This window comes from Solanum stenotomum, chromosome 7 (assembly GCF_019186545.1).
Source record: "Solanum stenotomum isolate F172 chromosome 7, ASM1918654v1, whole genome shotgun sequence".
Classification (NCBI taxonomy): Eukaryota; Viridiplantae; Streptophyta; class Magnoliopsida; order Solanales; family Solanaceae; genus Solanum; species Solanum stenotomum.
The window spans coordinates 6,675,405-6,691,609 of record NC_064288.1 but is presented as its reverse complement, the minus strand read 5'-3'; the positions used below and the strand labels follow the sequence as shown (position 1 = coordinate 6,691,609).

At 34.6% G+C, this 16,205-nt stretch overlaps 2 protein-coding genes across 4 annotated transcripts; one reads left to right on the top strand and one right to left on the bottom strand.

Annotated features, from left to right (window-relative positions):
• Nucleotides 1-520: 520 nt before the first annotated feature.
• On the top strand, nucleotides 521-2,994 carry LOC125870533 (uncharacterized). The gene is made up of 3 exons (XM_049550991.1): nucleotides 521-621; nucleotides 709-871; nucleotides 2,547-2,994. The coding sequence occupies exons 2-3, from the start codon at nucleotides 721-723 to the stop codon at nucleotides 2,927-2,929; spliced, it is 534 nt and encodes a 177-aa protein (XP_049406948.1). The 5' UTR covers nucleotides 521-621; nucleotides 709-720; the 3' UTR covers nucleotides 2,930-2,994.
• Nucleotides 2,995-3,620: 626 nt separating this feature from the next.
• On the bottom strand, nucleotides 3,621-14,121 carry LOC125870520 (homocysteine S-methyltransferase 2). Of its 3 annotated transcripts, none has more exons than XM_049550975.1 (7): nucleotides 13,646-14,121; nucleotides 11,699-11,755; nucleotides 11,338-11,567; nucleotides 10,276-10,405; nucleotides 9,819-10,022; nucleotides 5,145-5,216; nucleotides 3,621-4,152 (listed from the first exon to the last, which is right to left on the bottom strand). In XM_049550975.1, exons 1-7 carry the CDS (start codon nucleotides 13,832-13,834, stop codon nucleotides 4,003-4,005), a joined length of 1,032 nt encoding a protein of 343 aa, XP_049406932.1. In that variant the 5' UTR covers nucleotides 13,835-14,121; the 3' UTR covers nucleotides 3,621-4,002. The 3 variants fall into 3 exon arrangements, with proteins under 3 accessions (XP_049406932.1, XP_049406933.1, XP_049406934.1); XM_049550976.1 differs by having other exon boundaries at nucleotides 5,148-5,216; nucleotides 13,646-14,023; XM_049550977.1 differs by having other exon boundaries at nucleotides 3,986-4,235; nucleotides 13,646-14,024.
• Nucleotides 14,122-16,205: the final 2,084 nt, after the last annotated feature.

The window sequence follows — 16,205 nt, the reverse complement described above, 5'->3', positions numbered from 1 at the left end:
CTAAATAACAAGAATTAAGAAAATTATAGCCGCGAATTACAATTTCCTTAAACTCAAGCTAAAGTACATAATATAGGCTAAAGATTTGCTATTGTACAAAATTTTCCCTCAGAAGACCCACATATTATAGGTTCTTAAACTTTAAACATAAAACAACACACACAAAAAAAAGTTATGTTTTGATGCAATTTTAGGATAAAATGATCAAAATGATCCTTAATGTATAGGAGTTGCTTTATTTTGATCCTTAATATATTATAGGTAATTGAAATAGTCCTTTATATATAACAAAAATGTTCAATTTAGTCATTTATCCTATACTTAATATATTTGTCCCCGAAATCTATTAAATATAACGATTAACCCTATATAACTTACAAAATCTGTCATTTTTACCTTTTTTTATTAGCTCAAAGAAAGAGTTCCCCTTCTATTTTTTTTTTAATTACAAACCCCCACCCCACGCCCTCTCAACCCCCAACCCCCCTTTGAATAATCAACATTGCATATTTACCTGTATATATTGTGAAGACACAAAAGCCCTAACCAATTCAATTATTCAATTCGATTCGATTCCTTTGTGCTTCACTCTCTCGAGTTCGTCCCTGTGAGTGCTACAAGGTAATTCTTTTCCTTAATTAATACCCAAGCTTCGATTAACGTTAAGGCTATTTTGTTAATCAAGATTCTTTTTTGTGGGTTTTGCAGTTTGTTGAGAGGATGAAAAGGGCAATGCCATGGAGTGATGATGAAGAAGACGATTCATCCTCCGATGATGAATCTTCAGCACTTGATACTGATAATGAAGACAATTCGGGGTCTACCAACATCAAACCTAAACTTAATAATGCTTCTTTCTCCAAACATAAAGGTAACTCTTTTCTTTCATTTTGTCTCTCCAAAAATCCATTTTCTTGAAAATATCAACCGCAGTTGTCCAGGCCAACTTGTGAGACCCTCTACTAGATGAAGATGTTTTTGCTATCAAAGAAAAGGTTTAATTTTTTTCACTGCTTACATGGTTAGAAATGTAAAACAGAGAAAGTAATCTGCTATAATTGTTTACCCGATATGGGTAGTTGTGTTTACTGTTAGTTATATAGCTTAAATTGGAAAAGAAGTATGATCATTTGTGTTCATTGGTTTCGATAGAAATAGAATACTGATACTACCACTTGCTTATTACTAGAATTTTTGGTTCCAGTTAGAAGTGTTCCCTGTTCCTTCATTGGGAAGTCTAAGGAATTATGTTTTTTTTTAAAATTCTAGCATAGTTTATTATGGTGATGGAGATCAACATAGATGCATGGAATAAATCCCCAAGGAGTAGGCTTCCCTATGCTGAACTCTATTCCTTAGGTTCGGAGGTTCATAGGTTCGTAGGTGGAGCCTTATGTCGTAGGGCATAGTTTACTATTTTGATGCTTATGCTACTACTGAATTGAATATGATAATATAGTCAAACAAAGGGGCCTTCAAGACCTCCTTCTTCTTACTACTCGCTCCAAGTATTCGACTAGTTGGGTCGGGTACATCAAGAGTTCTTATGCATTTCCACACCCCTTTGAGACTCCGAGAAATGGACAAATTCCTTTTCTTAGGAACACATACAACTTTCATCACTACAAAAAGGATAATTCACCACAATCCATGAATTTAAATTTATAGAGTCTCAAATTCGACCCGGGGATCTTAATTCAAGCCATTTTTTGTATTCTAGCATCAATATAGTTCTGGTTCTATAGCTTATTAAGTCGGTGTATATGGGATGCTACTGTACTTACTGGTTATTTGTGACAATGGGTGCTAAGTAGAGTATAATGTATGATCATTTGGGGATCCTTTGCTTTTGATAGAATACTGTAACTCTAATATGATACTACAGCTTGTTCATGTTCTTAAGTTCTTAGGTACAGTTAGAGTTGCTCCCATATCCGTATTTAGGAATGGTAAGCAATTATCTTGTTGTAGTTCTAATTTATTCTAGCGTCTATCAAAAACAGTTTTTCTCCTATGAGGTAGTAGGGGTAAGGTCTGCGTCCACACTCTATACTCCCCAAACCCCACTTTTTGGGACTACACTATGTTGTTGTAATTTATTCTAGTGATGGAGAACCACAGATTCATGGAATAAATCACAAGACACTCGATGATATCTGTGAATTTGCATAGGCTTAAGTACTAGGATTCAAACAATTAATTTCAAGTGTAGCCTTAATATAGTTCTGGTTTTATAGCTTATTAGGCAGTTTAAGTCGGTGTGTATGAGATACCGCTGTACTTACGAATCATTTGTGACAAATGACAAAGGGTGCAGAGTAAGTATGAACATGCTATATTTTCAAAAGTAATATCAATGTGTATATAAGGTTCAAGCAGAAGGCCACATACTGCTGAAGGCTATATGTAGCACTGTATAAATAACTTAGGATAGTACCTTTGTTGTTGGACTGCTTCCCCCAGTTTTCAAAGTAGTTTGTCGTCCTGTATACCAGCAAAAAATATCAATTACTTGATGCTTAACTGTTAATTTTGCCTAAGCTCAGCTGAATCTGCAAAGCGGAAGAGCAAAGGTGTGGACTTTGACGCTCTAAGCCGCCATGGGTACAGAGGTGGATTATCTGTCTTGAAAGTTCCACCACCCAAGGAACCGGATCAGGAACAGAATTGGTCTTGGTCAAGTGGGAAGGAAACCCGGGAAAAAGAGAAGGAAGAAAGTTATGAGGAGCGTCAGAAGACGAGGGCTGCACTTGCGGAAGCAGAGGAACTTGTTCACGCACGAACTCAAAAAGAGAGGAAGAACTTTTCTTTCTCACAGAAGGAGAAGAGGAAGAGAGATCTTGGTCAGGCTAGTAGAGGGAAGAGTTACGTTGAAGAGGAAAAGAGGCTGCTTAGGGATAATGGTGTTTACTCTGGATTTGATTCTTGATTCACAAGCTGTTCTTTTTAGTAGTGTTATCTAGTAAAAGGTTGTAAAAGTTAGTTATGACTATTGGGCAGACGCTATATCCATTAATATTGTTGTCAGCATCAAAACGAATGTATGATACCTCCATTGTCATTGCACGAGTATCAACAGATAAATCTAATCAAACTTGATGGTCCAATATCCATCTCATGTTCAAGATGTTGTACTTTTTCCAGTGGCTTTGCCTTTGCTTGTTAAGTTCTCAAGTCCTAAGTTTTGAAAAATATGTTAATGCTAACTTCCTATAGTTTACCTATTATACGCAAAAATGTGTTCATGCCAAAGTATTCTTCAAAAATAGCTACTCCCTTGGCTCAATTTGTATAATACTGCTCTTTTCATTTCGAAACAACTGTTTCCCCTAAAGCAGTATTTTCTGACTAGCATTTTTGGGCATCTTATATTATTAGACAATTAACATCATTTTAATGTTCACAAATGAAGTTACATTCTTTAAATCTGATACGGTATCTTTCTGCTAAACTGACTTTCTAACAATTATTTTAATATTTTTCACCACTACTGCTACAATATAATCAAGTTAAAAGGTTTTAACAATCCCAGCTCCGTCACTGCGTACAATGGAGCATTTTGTTTCACAAGTACAGAAGGTAACAGTTGCCATGGTGGCCATAACTCATAGTTGGTAAGATTAAGGTTCAAATCTCAGAACTTCCAATTTGGAAAATTGAAGTTCTAAACACAACAGCAAATACTTAAATAGCTATGGTTCCGTGGTTGGTGGTAAAATAGAGAACCCACAAACTACAATGTGGCGTAATACTAAAAAGTTCTCAAAAACCAAAAATTTCATAGATTTTTCGTACATCTCCACGTACCAAAAATATGATACACCACCAATAAACAGCCTAGGTTGATCAGTAGATCCTCTCTTGCCCTGAACTCCAGTCAAGCAGAAACCTCTTCTGAAACGTAGGCCATCCAGGTTTACAAGAGACGGAAACAATCCTTTCGACCCAGGCACAAAATCTTGTCTCGTTTTTAAGTTAGATGCCCCTATTTTGTTCTCCAGATTAGACAGTACGTTTTCCGGAGAGTGATTTGTGAATTGCTCTGATGGTATTTGGAGTAGTTCTGCAGCAACCTCCTACCAGGGATGCTCCTGCCTCACACCATTTATTAACATAAGGAACAAAATCTTCATCTGTCACCCCGGTATTACTCTGCAACATAGAAAAAAAGACTATTAGGAGGATAGATTTGAAGTAATTAGTCCTTAATCTTCATCTGTTATCCCAGTATTACTCTGCAACATAGAGAAAACCAATATTAGGAGGATAAATTTGAAGTAATTACAGCATGGATATTAGTAAGAACATCTTAAAACCACAGGACTACACAGCTGATGATTAATATTTCTAGATTTAATTAACTATACACAGGGCACAAAGTACTTTAAAATTCCTGGTTGTATTAAGCCCAAGGGCCTAAGCTGTTTTGTTTTGCTTTCCTCTTTTCTAAGGGAAAAAACACTGAAACTGAAGTGGCTCTTCTCCAGTTATTTCATGAGCAGAACATTAACTTCTAATTTCGGTTTACTTCATATTCAGTATTTAAATATCTTTTGCTGTCTTGAAATGACTTTCTTTTGTGCTTCAGGCAACATCTTTAGCTACCACATAAAGTAGAAATGGAATTTTTTCACATAAATGCTTGAATGTTGAGAATTACAAAGGTTGTAGACCATCATATTGATTAGCAAATGTGGAGCCTAAAGCAAAAGATGAAAGTGACTTTTTTCGAGTTCGTGTGTGAACAACTATCGCAGGGGTTAGCACAATTGCCAAAGGTTGTGGGTTTTGGGTCTTAGGTCACAAATTTGATCCCTGTGCCAAGCGAACTAAGTCCGGTATTTAAGTGGTGAAGGGTAGATGGTTGGGCCCCATCATCCCCGAGTGCTGAAGGTTGCGGCTGGCCCAAAGGGCAGGCTCACATGAATTTCTTGTTCATTAAAAATAAAAAAACTCATCAAGGTTTCTATTCATCATCCCAAGTTGTCTGCAAGAAAGGAAATGACATAGTTTCTTTCCTACAAGCCACTGACTAGGAATAAGCACATAAGTGTTGTGTTGTTAATCAAGAATCAACAAGCCTTTTCAGTGACACTCAATAGGTACAACTAAAAACCTGAAAGTCGATGAGGAGAAATACTCACCACCCACTCCTTCCGAATGCCATCGTAACTCTCACCACTGTTGGGATATATAAGGATTGGTTTTGTTGTTACCTGAGAAATGCAAGTGAAAAAGTAACAAGACTATATTAGAACAATAGATTTATACAGAGCTATTGTTAAGTATATAAGAAAAATAACCTAGGATAACAAGCAAACTAAGCTTCGCTTGAGAAATTTCCATTTGCTTGTCTAGACCCACTAGGTTTCTCCCTTATGGGGGGGAGAGAGTTAAGAGAAGAATTTGAACACTTATCACAATTTCCCTTGTTATTTTCCACCTATAATCCAAACAAGAGAAAAATAAAACAACACTTTCTCATCTTCTGCTGGTTTCTTTAGTGCCCAGAGGGAACTGAGGCAGGGAGACCCTTTTTCTCCTTTCCTTTTCCTACTTGCTATGGAAGGGCTGAACAATATGATCAAATCAGCTAAAGTGAGGGGATGGCTCAGAGGTATTGAGGTCAGTGGACCTGAAGTAGACAGTGTGGAACTTACCCATCTACAATATGTTGATGATACCTTGATACTGTGTGATGCTGAAGAAGGCCAACTAAAGATACTGAGGGTGATCCTAGTGTTGTTTGAAGGGTTTTCTGGTCTACACAATAATTGGAGGAAAAGCTACCTCTATCCAATTAATGAAGTACACAACATGAAGCCTTAAATGTTATTCTGGGAGGGGAAATTGGAGCACTGCCTACATCGTATCTTGGGATGCCTTTGGGGGATAAATCTGAGTCATATGAAATCTGGAACAATGTGGTTGAGAAAATGTGAAATGAAGCTGGCAAGATGGAAATCACAATATCTCTTCAGGGGTGGCAAGTTGACCTTGATTAATTCCGTTCTTGATTCACTACCAACCTATATAATGTCAGTATTCCCAATTCCCAAGAGGGTAATCAATAGGTTGGATAAAATTAGAAGAAAATCCCTCTGGCAAGGAAACAATGACAGAAAAAGCTACAACTTGGTTAAAAGTAATGATGTGATGGTGGGAAAGAAGCTTCAAACAACAATAACTATACTAATCCCAAGGCTTTTAAACTTGCCAGTTTTAAAAAAAAAAACATCGAGATCTGGGAATAAAGAACTTTATGAAACAGAGCAAAACCCTTAGGATGAAATGGTTGTGGAAGTTCAATAATGAAGAACATACCTACTGGAAGGAAATCACTAAGGTAAAATATGTAGAGGAAGACAACTGGATGACCAAAGAGGTGACTACACCATATGGGGTCAGTGTATAGAGATCCATTAGATCTTTGTGGCTTGAGTTTAAGGCTAACACAAAGATCAAAGTGGGGAATGCAGAGACAACAGAATTTTTGGAAGGATGTTTGGCATGAGACAGGTAGACTAGAGGCCTTGTATCTTGATATATATTCTCTAGTATCCCACCAACAGAAGACCATAGTAAATCACTAGACTCCTCAAGGGTGGAACTTCATCTTTAGAAGACAATTAAATGTCTGGGAGATTCAGAGGGTAGCAAATTCTTTCAACACCTCAGGATGAAATGATTATGGAAGTATTCCACAGAACAAAACCAGTTGTGGGGAAGAGTTATCAAATTTAAACATGAGCAGATGGACAACTGGATGACCAAGGAGGTCACTAGTCTTTATGTTGTAAGGCTATGGAAATTTATCAGAGTATTGTGGAGTGAAATGCAAGAACACTCCGAGATAAAAGTGTCTAATGGGAATAAGACTAGCTTCTGGAATGATAAATGGCATGAAGTTGGCATTTTGAAAGTGGTGTTTCCAGATATCTACAACCTAACTAATCATCATCTCAAAATAGTGGCAGAGATGTGGTCAGCCCAAGGATGGAATGTCAGCTTTAGAAGACAGATGAATGACTGGGAAATCAACAGAGTTGCTGATTTTTTCAACACTTTGAACCAGTTCTCAGGTCTCCAAACAAGAGAGGATACTCTTATGGTGGCAAAGTAATAATAAAGGGGTATACAAGGTTAATGTTGCTTATCATCAATTGAATCAGTCCAACTACCAGAATCTCAACTGAACATGGAAACTGATATGGGAAGTCAAAATTCAATATAAAGTCTCCTGTTTGTATGGCTATTAGCAAGAGGAGTTGAGTTGACACTTGATAATCTACTGAAGAGGGGAATCCCCATGTGCTCTAGATGTTTTTTGTGTAAAGAGACTGTTGAGACAGTCAACCACTTATTTCTACAATGCAAGTTCACAGGCAGGTTATAGAGTATTATTTTGAACCTTAAATACCTAACATGGGTCATGCCAGGCAAGGTTTCTGAAGTTCTGAGAAGCTGGGATGAAGTAGGAGTAATAGCTAAAAATAGGTGTAGGTGGAAACTCATCCCCACATGCATCTGATGGACAGTGTGGAAGGAGAGAAAATCCAGATGCTAAGAAGGTGTAGAAAATGAAGTGCAGGAGATCAAACTTAACTTTATCTTACTGCCCTGTTTTTAGTGTAACCAGACTTATACTATAATGAGTCTTCGTCTATTGTTGATGTACTTGATTCAATATAGATAGAGATATAAGCATTCTAGAGTCCCTTTTGTAATTATGGTTCAGTACTACCTAAGTATTGTTCTGGATAAAATACAATGTTACTGTTTATCAAAAAAGATTCTTTCGACACCATTGGGCAATTTAATGGACTGGAAGGGGGTCAAGACATTTTGTGGTGGAAAGGCAATCAGAAAGGCAGTTTTAGGTGGGTTGTGCATACAACTGGCTGAGCCACCCCAATCAGCCTCAAAGTCACTAGCCATAAAGAGGAATCTGGAAGTCAAAATCTCACTCAAAGTGGCTTGTTTTGTCTAGTTGCCAGCCAAAGAAGTTGTACTGACTCAAGACAACTTGAAGAGGAGGGGGATACCTTTATGTTCTAGATGTTTCTTTTATGGGAAAACTGTTAAGACAGTTAACCATCTCTTTATACATTGCAAGATCACTGGCCAAATATGGAGGTTATTCCTTAATCTTAAGGGTATGTCATGGACAATGCCTGCCAAGATCATGGAAGCAATCCAAAGTTGGGAGGAAGCAGGAAAGCAGTCCAAGAACAGAGACAAATGAAGAATTATCCCCGCTAGCATATGGAGGGCAATATGGAAGAAAAGGAACTCTAGAGCTTTTGATAGTATAGAGAATAGTATGCAAAAAGTCAAACTAAATTGTCTTATGCTACTATGTTTTTGGTGTAACTAGTTACACTCAAATGATACTATCTCCAAAATTGATGTACTAGACTCAATTTAGGAAATGATAGTAGGATTTGAACTACATGTTATACATATTGACCAGTACATTTTTAGTACAGTCTTTTGAGGAATATATAAAGTTACCAGTTTTAAAAAAAAAACACTTTCTCTCATTCTAATTTTCCTCCATTTCCTTTTTTGTCCCCTTTTCCAGATTAAAGTTAGAATCATTTGTTTTTTTCTTATCAAGAAAATTTCTTTAACATTTGTTCAATGTAGCTAGTTTTCACCTTTGAACTGCTAGCATTGCAAAAACTAACATGGGGCATCTGCAATTACCCCAAGCACCAAGAGGAGTTCTCTAACCACATGTATACATAGATAAAAAATGAGAATCATCCTAGTGTAGACCTTCAACAAGGACACACATATGGCTCCATGACCCCTGAATATGAAGGCATTATAGCCCAAGACAAGTAGGTTTTATAGGCCCAAAATTGCTGAATATGTTATCACCACAAGTGCAATATGACAGAAACTTGTGTTTCCACGTGTAAGTAAACCAGTTCTCTTTCCCAGTTCCTTCTTCCTTTCTGCTTATGGCTCTTGGTGGTCTGTGAATTAAGGGGTCGTTTGGTAGTGTGCAATAGAAAAAATAATGCATGCATTAGTATTACTAGTAACTTATTTGGTGCACTTTTACAACTAATGCAAGCATTAGTGATTTTTTTAAAAACTACTAGTGCAAGCATTAGTTATACATACTATTTGTTACTAAGGTATGTATGACTAATATATGGAAATCCATGGTATTAGTAATGCAAAGGGTTCTAATGCATGCATTATTATCATGGTTAAGGACACAATTACCCCTCAAAACCTCTTCAACATCCTTTCCACCATATTTGTGGAGGATATTTTTGTAAGCAAATATATTTTTAGAAACTATACAATGCATGTTATTTTTACTACACCAAACCAAACACTGCATAAGAAATAATCTCCCCATACCTAATGCGAGCATTACTATTGCCAACATCACTAACACACCACATGCAGCATTGACCTTATATGCCCTACCAAACGATCCCTAAGTGTAAGTCAACTAATGAACATGCAGACAGATGGGGATACAATAAGGAATGAACTAAAGACATGATTTTTTTTGAATTCTGACAAATATAAGGTTTCCTAAGATCGGGTTTAACTTGTTTTGATCATTTTACTTCTCTGGAAGGTCATCTTTTAACAAAGATTGAAAGATGTTCTTGATTGACCAGATTGTCCGGTTTGAGTTTTAAAAAAGCGATCAGAACAAGAAATAATCCAACTCATTTTTTCGTACAATATCCATCTTCTTTAGTAAGCATAAGCAGACACTAAAAGTCTCACTTTAAACCCACAAAGATAAACAGAATGAAGATCAGGAAAATGTAATGAAAAAGTACCTGCTTGATGGATAGAATAAGATCCAGAATAAATCTAGGAGGGGTACAGTTGATTCCAACAGCTAAAACTTTTTCACATGATTCGCCAATTGCAGCACATTCTGACAAGGAATCACCACTGACCACATTTACACCGTCTTTGGAGTTGAAGGATAACCAGGCAGGAGTCTTTATGTCTTCTTCCTTAAGAAGCTCAACAAAAGCCTGGACAGGTGCTAATAGCTGTCAATCTCAAGCTCTTAACAAAAGAATACAAACTACTACTCCAGAATAGACTGCTTCACAGAATTATACTGTGGTATTAACTTTTTCTATTGTCACAAACTGCTGTGTTTCAGATAATTATTGTCCATATAAAGAATGATAACAGAAGCATACCACTAATTTCTACAAGTAGTAAAGGCAATAAGTAGTATCAAAAGATCTCCTCAAAACTTACAACCAATAACGACCTTACCTGAGCTTCCAGTTTATTTGGCACGGTCTCAAAAGCTATTAGATCAGCACCAGAGTCTGCAAGAAGCTGAACCCTTCTACGATGAAAATCCTTTAGAAAGTTGAGATCAACCGCATCCCCATATTCCCCACTGCAAATTGATAAGCAAGTCAGTTTCAAATGCATGGAAGGCTAATAGTGGTTTGTGCTTAAGAGGCAAAGAAAATGTTAATGAGACCAGGAAAGAATTGTCAGAAGAATGTCATGGGTGTTAGTGAGACAATTTTTATGCTCTAACCTTAGGGACAGACCCACGTATTGAGTTATGGGTGCTTGAGCACCCATTGACCCCGAAGAAAATTTTATATATCTATATAGAAAATGCTAAAAAAGTTATATAATATATCCTTCAGCACCCTATAACCAAAATGTCCTGTAGGTGCGTTGGTCGTGAAGTTGAATGCAAGGATTGTTAAAGCATCACTTCGGAGGTCCGAACCCTGGTGTAACCCCATAATTTTTGTTGACAAAAATGAAACTTCTTTCATAGATTTTGTCTTCTTTTATATCTTTTCAGACTTTTTCTTATATTTCTTTCTACTTTTTTCATTTTCCTATTTTTTGTTCATTAACTAACTAAAAAATATTAGTAAGCCTCTATAAAAAAAAAAATCTTGACTAGCAACTTTAAGTTAAAGGAATTGAGCACCCACGACCATCAAATCCTGGATCCACCACTGTCTAACCTTGAGTTGACTACAAACTAAAGAGTAGTTTTGCAAATATTTGGAGCAATATTCCCAGAATACACTTTAATGCACAAAAATATCAATAGTTACAGGGATGACAGGGAGCTAAACAAGAAACAAGGTAAACAAAAACGCCTCTAACGAACAAGCAGATAAGCATCGTTACAGCCCATAAAAAATCCAATATTCCTTTATTTAATCAAGTAATAAAACTTTCATTAATTGGAACTGCAGCATACAAGTAGTACACAAAAAACCCTTACGTTCCTACCATAGAAATCACATCAGACCAGAGAAAGGAAGAAGAATAAAGTCCTAATTTTCTTAAAATTACCTGTATTCGGAACCATCAGCTAAATAGGCCCCATAACTCCCAACAGATGCTGCAACTAAGATAGGACGTTGTTTGAGAACCTTTCCATCAGTGCTATGATCAGCTGAAGACTCACGGCATCTATTATGGTAGACATCACGTGCTTCACATGCAATCTCGACACTTCTTTTGAGCAAGGATTCACTTTCTTCTATAGAATATCCTTTGGCCTTAAACCCCTGGATGGTTGCCTGTCCAAAAAATGAGAAACCATGAAACTAGTCGCAAGGACATAGATAGAACTTGAGATGCATTCATGCGCAATAGATCATGCATATGAGATACAGAGAGGAAGAATAATTGCAACTGACAAAAGTGGTACCTGATAAGATGAACTGAGTATTATATCTGCACCAGCTTCAAGGTAATCCAAGTGTACCTGCTCAATTTAGTACACCAATGAGCCATGTAATAGAACGAAGAGAAAAATTTCATGTACCTCAAATATTAAAGAGTGGTGATAATTGATATCACACTAGTTTCTCAAAATTTTCCAGCAAAGATTTTGATATGTGATAAAAGCATAGTCTAAACCATACAACAAAAGCCACAAAGGATACCGAAAAGGGAAAGAATCAAAGAGAAGATTGTCAGTTGCCAAATGTTGAGATCTACTGATTCATTTGAGTTGATTATGTCAAGAGCCAAGAACTTTTTAACTATTCAAGATGAGGATCATCACATTCAAAATTATATCGGAGATTGTAGACTTGGTAACACTTAATTGTTCACAATTCTGAACCACAGCGTTTCTGTTGAAATTTCACGCCTGTACCACATTAATATTTTCATCAAACAAATTCATGGGCATACCAACAATTCCGATCATATTATCGATATTGGTAATACTATATAGGATCTTTGCGATGTTGCATTCCATTATTCCAGAAACTGTTCTTATTTTCCCATTCCTATAATACATAATAAATAACAGTTCCAGCAATTTTTAATAATACTTCCTTCATTAAAAAAATTGTGAAAAATGCACATATTCAAAATTATCACAGTAATTTCTCTGATCCAGTGCCTCAATACCTATTTCACCATAAGGAATACAAATTGGCAAGAAGTGAAATCCATAAATGAAAATAGGAACTTCTCTAGCAACATGCATTTGTTGAAAGGTTTCAACCTCTACAAAGAAGAGATAAGTCACTATTCTACAGCAATTTTGTAACAATTGGAGCAACGAGAAGCAAAAGAGTATTAAAAGGAGAAAACAAGAAGAGGAGGAAGTGTTATGCTTTTACATTAGGTCTACTGAATGGTTAAGGGGGATTTCCAGACTTAAAAAAGATGGATAAAAGGTCTAAGGAAGCTGAATAAATGGATAAACTAGGGGTAAGTTTGTTCAAGTATCCTTTCTTTCTTTTTTTAAAAGGAAGTATAATGTAGAATTAATGATGCAGAATATTTACAGCCTTATTTTCTATTTTATCATCTATCATTTTTAGTTATTATCCCTTCATTCTTATTGGATTTGCCTTAGTGATACAGCAGATGAAGGAAAATTACTAGTATTTCCACCACCTCCTCCTTGGTTTCCCCAAGAAATTATTTGAGGCATAATTGTTGTTAAGAAAGAACTACTGTAGCTAGTTGTTTCATTAGCAGAATATAGTTTGACTCAAATGTCTCATTTTAAGATATTACATCTCTACTTATTTTTTTTGAAAATTGGGTATTCCTGGATCTTTCTTCTTTCCAAAAGACAGAGAGAGATAGAGAGAAGCTGAATCTTTGCTACTTGAAGAAGTATGAAATAGGTCAGTCTCTCCTATCGAGTCAGGTGAAGATGCAGAATCAAAAAAGAAGAGAGAGTCTCAAAAGGATTAGTTGTTCATAAAGTAAGCTACTTTTCATGCATTTGTTTAACAATATGTTCTATCAACTTGTATGAGATGGTTCCTAGAGAAGACAAAATCCCTGAGACATTTACCAGTATGCAAAACAAAGATGCTGCCAACAACCCCCACACCCTCACGCTTCTACAGAAAAGGGAAACCTAATAAAAAATCCATATGGTGGTCCAACTTATCCACATAACCCGTGCTGTAAAGCTAACATCCTAAAGAACTAATCTTGAAAAGATAACCCTTTTCGCTAAATCCACTAAATTGAATAAGCTAGTCAGTAACACGAAACAAGACAAGTGAAAATCTATTAGAATACAAAAAGGTTACTGAACTAATATTTTTTTTAAAAAACAAAATCTATTCAGCTTAGTATAATATGATAGAGTATTAAAGATATGGTTGAAGAAGCATACAGCGCGGACAAGGTGAGGGTCAGTGAGGAGACATTTAGCGCTCCAAAGAGGGTCATTAAGGTCCGCTCCATGACGTTCCAGCTCCGTCGCAAAGCCGCCGTCAATCACGGCAACGCCACCGCATTTGTGGAGGAATTCTTTGACGAGGGAAGAGGAGGAGGAGTTGGCATTAACGTCTGAAGTACCCATGGATTCTTATAAAAACAGCGACGGAGACGAAGAGAAGTCAATGCAAATTCGGCGTGGTAGTTCACAGGCGAGAAATCTCAATTGGTTGGGGATGTAGTAGTTGGTAAAAGAGATGGAGTAATAAATTGGGAAGATCCGAAATGTCTCAATACTTGGAATTACAAGTTACGAATAATTTTTTCATTTAAAAAAGACATTTAGATGCACTAAAATTCCCCCACTAGCATGTGTCAGAAGGAATTCGAATCATATGAATTTATTGGTGTGAACTCTGAACTATATGTGTGGCAATGGGTTGAGTCGAATATGAGTCTATTAAAAATGGGTTGAATAAAAATAGATAGAGTATTCCACTTGATTTATATTTTAAATGGTTAAAAATAAGTTACTCAATGAATAATATGAATACACATATTATAGTAGAGATCTTATTAAAAGCTTTTAAACAAAAAATCTTTTTAAAGTTTTTTTTTATCAATCCACACCTACCAGCACCCCTATTCCAAAAAAAATGTTTTAAAAAATAGTTTATTTTTACCCCATGCCCTCCCTATCCAAAAAAATGTAAAAAGAATTTAAATCTTTCTCATAAAAAAATAAAATTGAAGTGTGTTTTTTTATCACCCCATTACTCTAGCTATTGACATTCATTTTATTATTTTGAACTGAAACAAGTCTAATTAAAGAGAAAAATGGATGACTAGAATTTATATTTGGTCAATATCAATTATCTTGAAAATGAAGGTTGGTGTTTGATGTTAAATTAGGTTCAATTTAGTTTTCACACGTAAGTACAATGAGATACTGTAATAATAGGTGAGTTTTTATTGAAATTAAATAAAATATCACTTTCAAAAAGTTAAATTATTAATCCAAGGAAAACGAAAGCATTTAAATGAACCCCACGTTTTGCTCCAATGACTTAAATTAAGAAGAAATTATTTGATGGACTTTTTTTTAGAAATATGATCCTCCTTTTATTTTAGTTTATAGATGTAATTAAGCTTGGTTAGCATTGCTATTAAAAACTCCTTAGGTTTAGAAGCGCTTATTTAAAATAACTTTTTAGAAAAGTGCTTTTTTAAAAAAAAAAATTGTGTTTGGCATATTCATTTGAAAAGTGTTTTTGATAAGCAATTTATGTTTGACTAATTTTATTTTAAAAATGCTTTTGAGAGTCAAATTACAAAAAATGGCAAGTATCAATGTGCTTTTAATATTATGATTATTTTATAGAGATAAACTATTTTAAACACCTAATACATAAACTTTAATTACATTTTTAATTCAATTATTTAAAATGTACATATTCAAATTTTGAATCAATATTGTACATAGACAAATATTGAAAACATGAATCTTTTTGTTATTTGTTATCTATTTTTCGGATTCAATCTTAGCTATTATCCTTCTTTTATTTTTGTTATAATACTCTAAAAATAAAAATCTTGAATAAAAATCAACCAAACTTATGAGATAAGTTAATTAATTAACAAGGAATTTATTGATAAATATGTATACATCTGATCTCAAAAATACATTTTTGGCCTCCCAACAACAATGTCAAACAGACTCGTAGTTCGAAACGATATGATATTTGAGAAAAATGAGATTTAAAGATAATATTTTAAAATATTACATAGTGTGTATATGATTATATCATTTTGAGACTTGTGACCTTAACTACATTAATATTTGATTGAATATAAAAAATTTCATTGGTGATAAAATGAAGTTTCTTAGTATTTAAAATTAAAATGAAAAGTGTAAAGTAAATTGATTTATTTGGTAATATATCATATTCTTAGAAAGAAATTAAAAAAAAAACTAAGTCAATTAAGGAAGTAACAACTTTTTTTACTTTAAAAAACAACTTATTTTGCGTAGCAAACTAACTTTTTTGTTTTTTTTTTAATAAGATAAAATAAAATATTCAACATATTCCATTTTTAAAAGTACAAAAAATAAAAATATAAGAACGAAAATAAATATATACTTAAAAGTAACAAGAAAACACAACTAACAAAGGGTGAAACGGACAAAATTGTCATCTTATTTTTTCTTTATCTTATGGTATCTTTGGTTAAACGGACAAAATTGTCATCTTATTTTTTCTTTATCTTATGGTATCTTTGGTTCTAACTAGTATATAGTAATTGTGATATACGAGGTTAATATTAAAATAACTAATTGTACCATATGGATATTATATTTAATTTATAATATTATATTTAATTTAATTGCTTCAATACTAAAACAGACATTTTTATTAAGGTTACTTTATTCTAGTATATAGTAATTGTGATATACGAGGTTAATATTAAAATAACTAATTGTACCATATGGATAATATATTTAATTTATAATATTA

What these genes read in the sequence shown, in the direction of transcription:
- LOC125870533 (XM_049550991.1), top strand. Translation starts at nt 721, where the DNA reads ATGAAAAGGGCAATGCCATGGAGTGATGATGAAGAAGACGATTCATCC. An exon ending in TTCTTTCTCCAAACATAAAG is followed by an intron (nt 872 to 2,546) that starts GTAACTCTTTTC and finishes GCCTAAGCTCAG; the next exon opens with CTGAATCTGCAAAGCGGAAG.
- LOC125870520 (XM_049550975.1), bottom strand. Translation starts at nt 13,834, where the DNA reads ATGGGTACTTCAGACGTTAATGCCAACTCCTCCTCCTCTTCCCTCGTC. An exon ending in CAAATAAACTGGAAGCTCAG is followed by an intron (nt 10,023 to 10,275) that starts GTAAGGTCGTTA and finishes GCACCTGTCCAG; the next exon opens with GCTTTTGTTGAGCTTCTTAA. An exon ending in GCATTCGGAAGGAGTGGGTG is followed by an intron (nt 4,153 to 5,144) that starts GTGAGTATTTCT and finishes TCTATGTTGCAG; the next exon opens with AGTAATACCGGGGTGACAGA.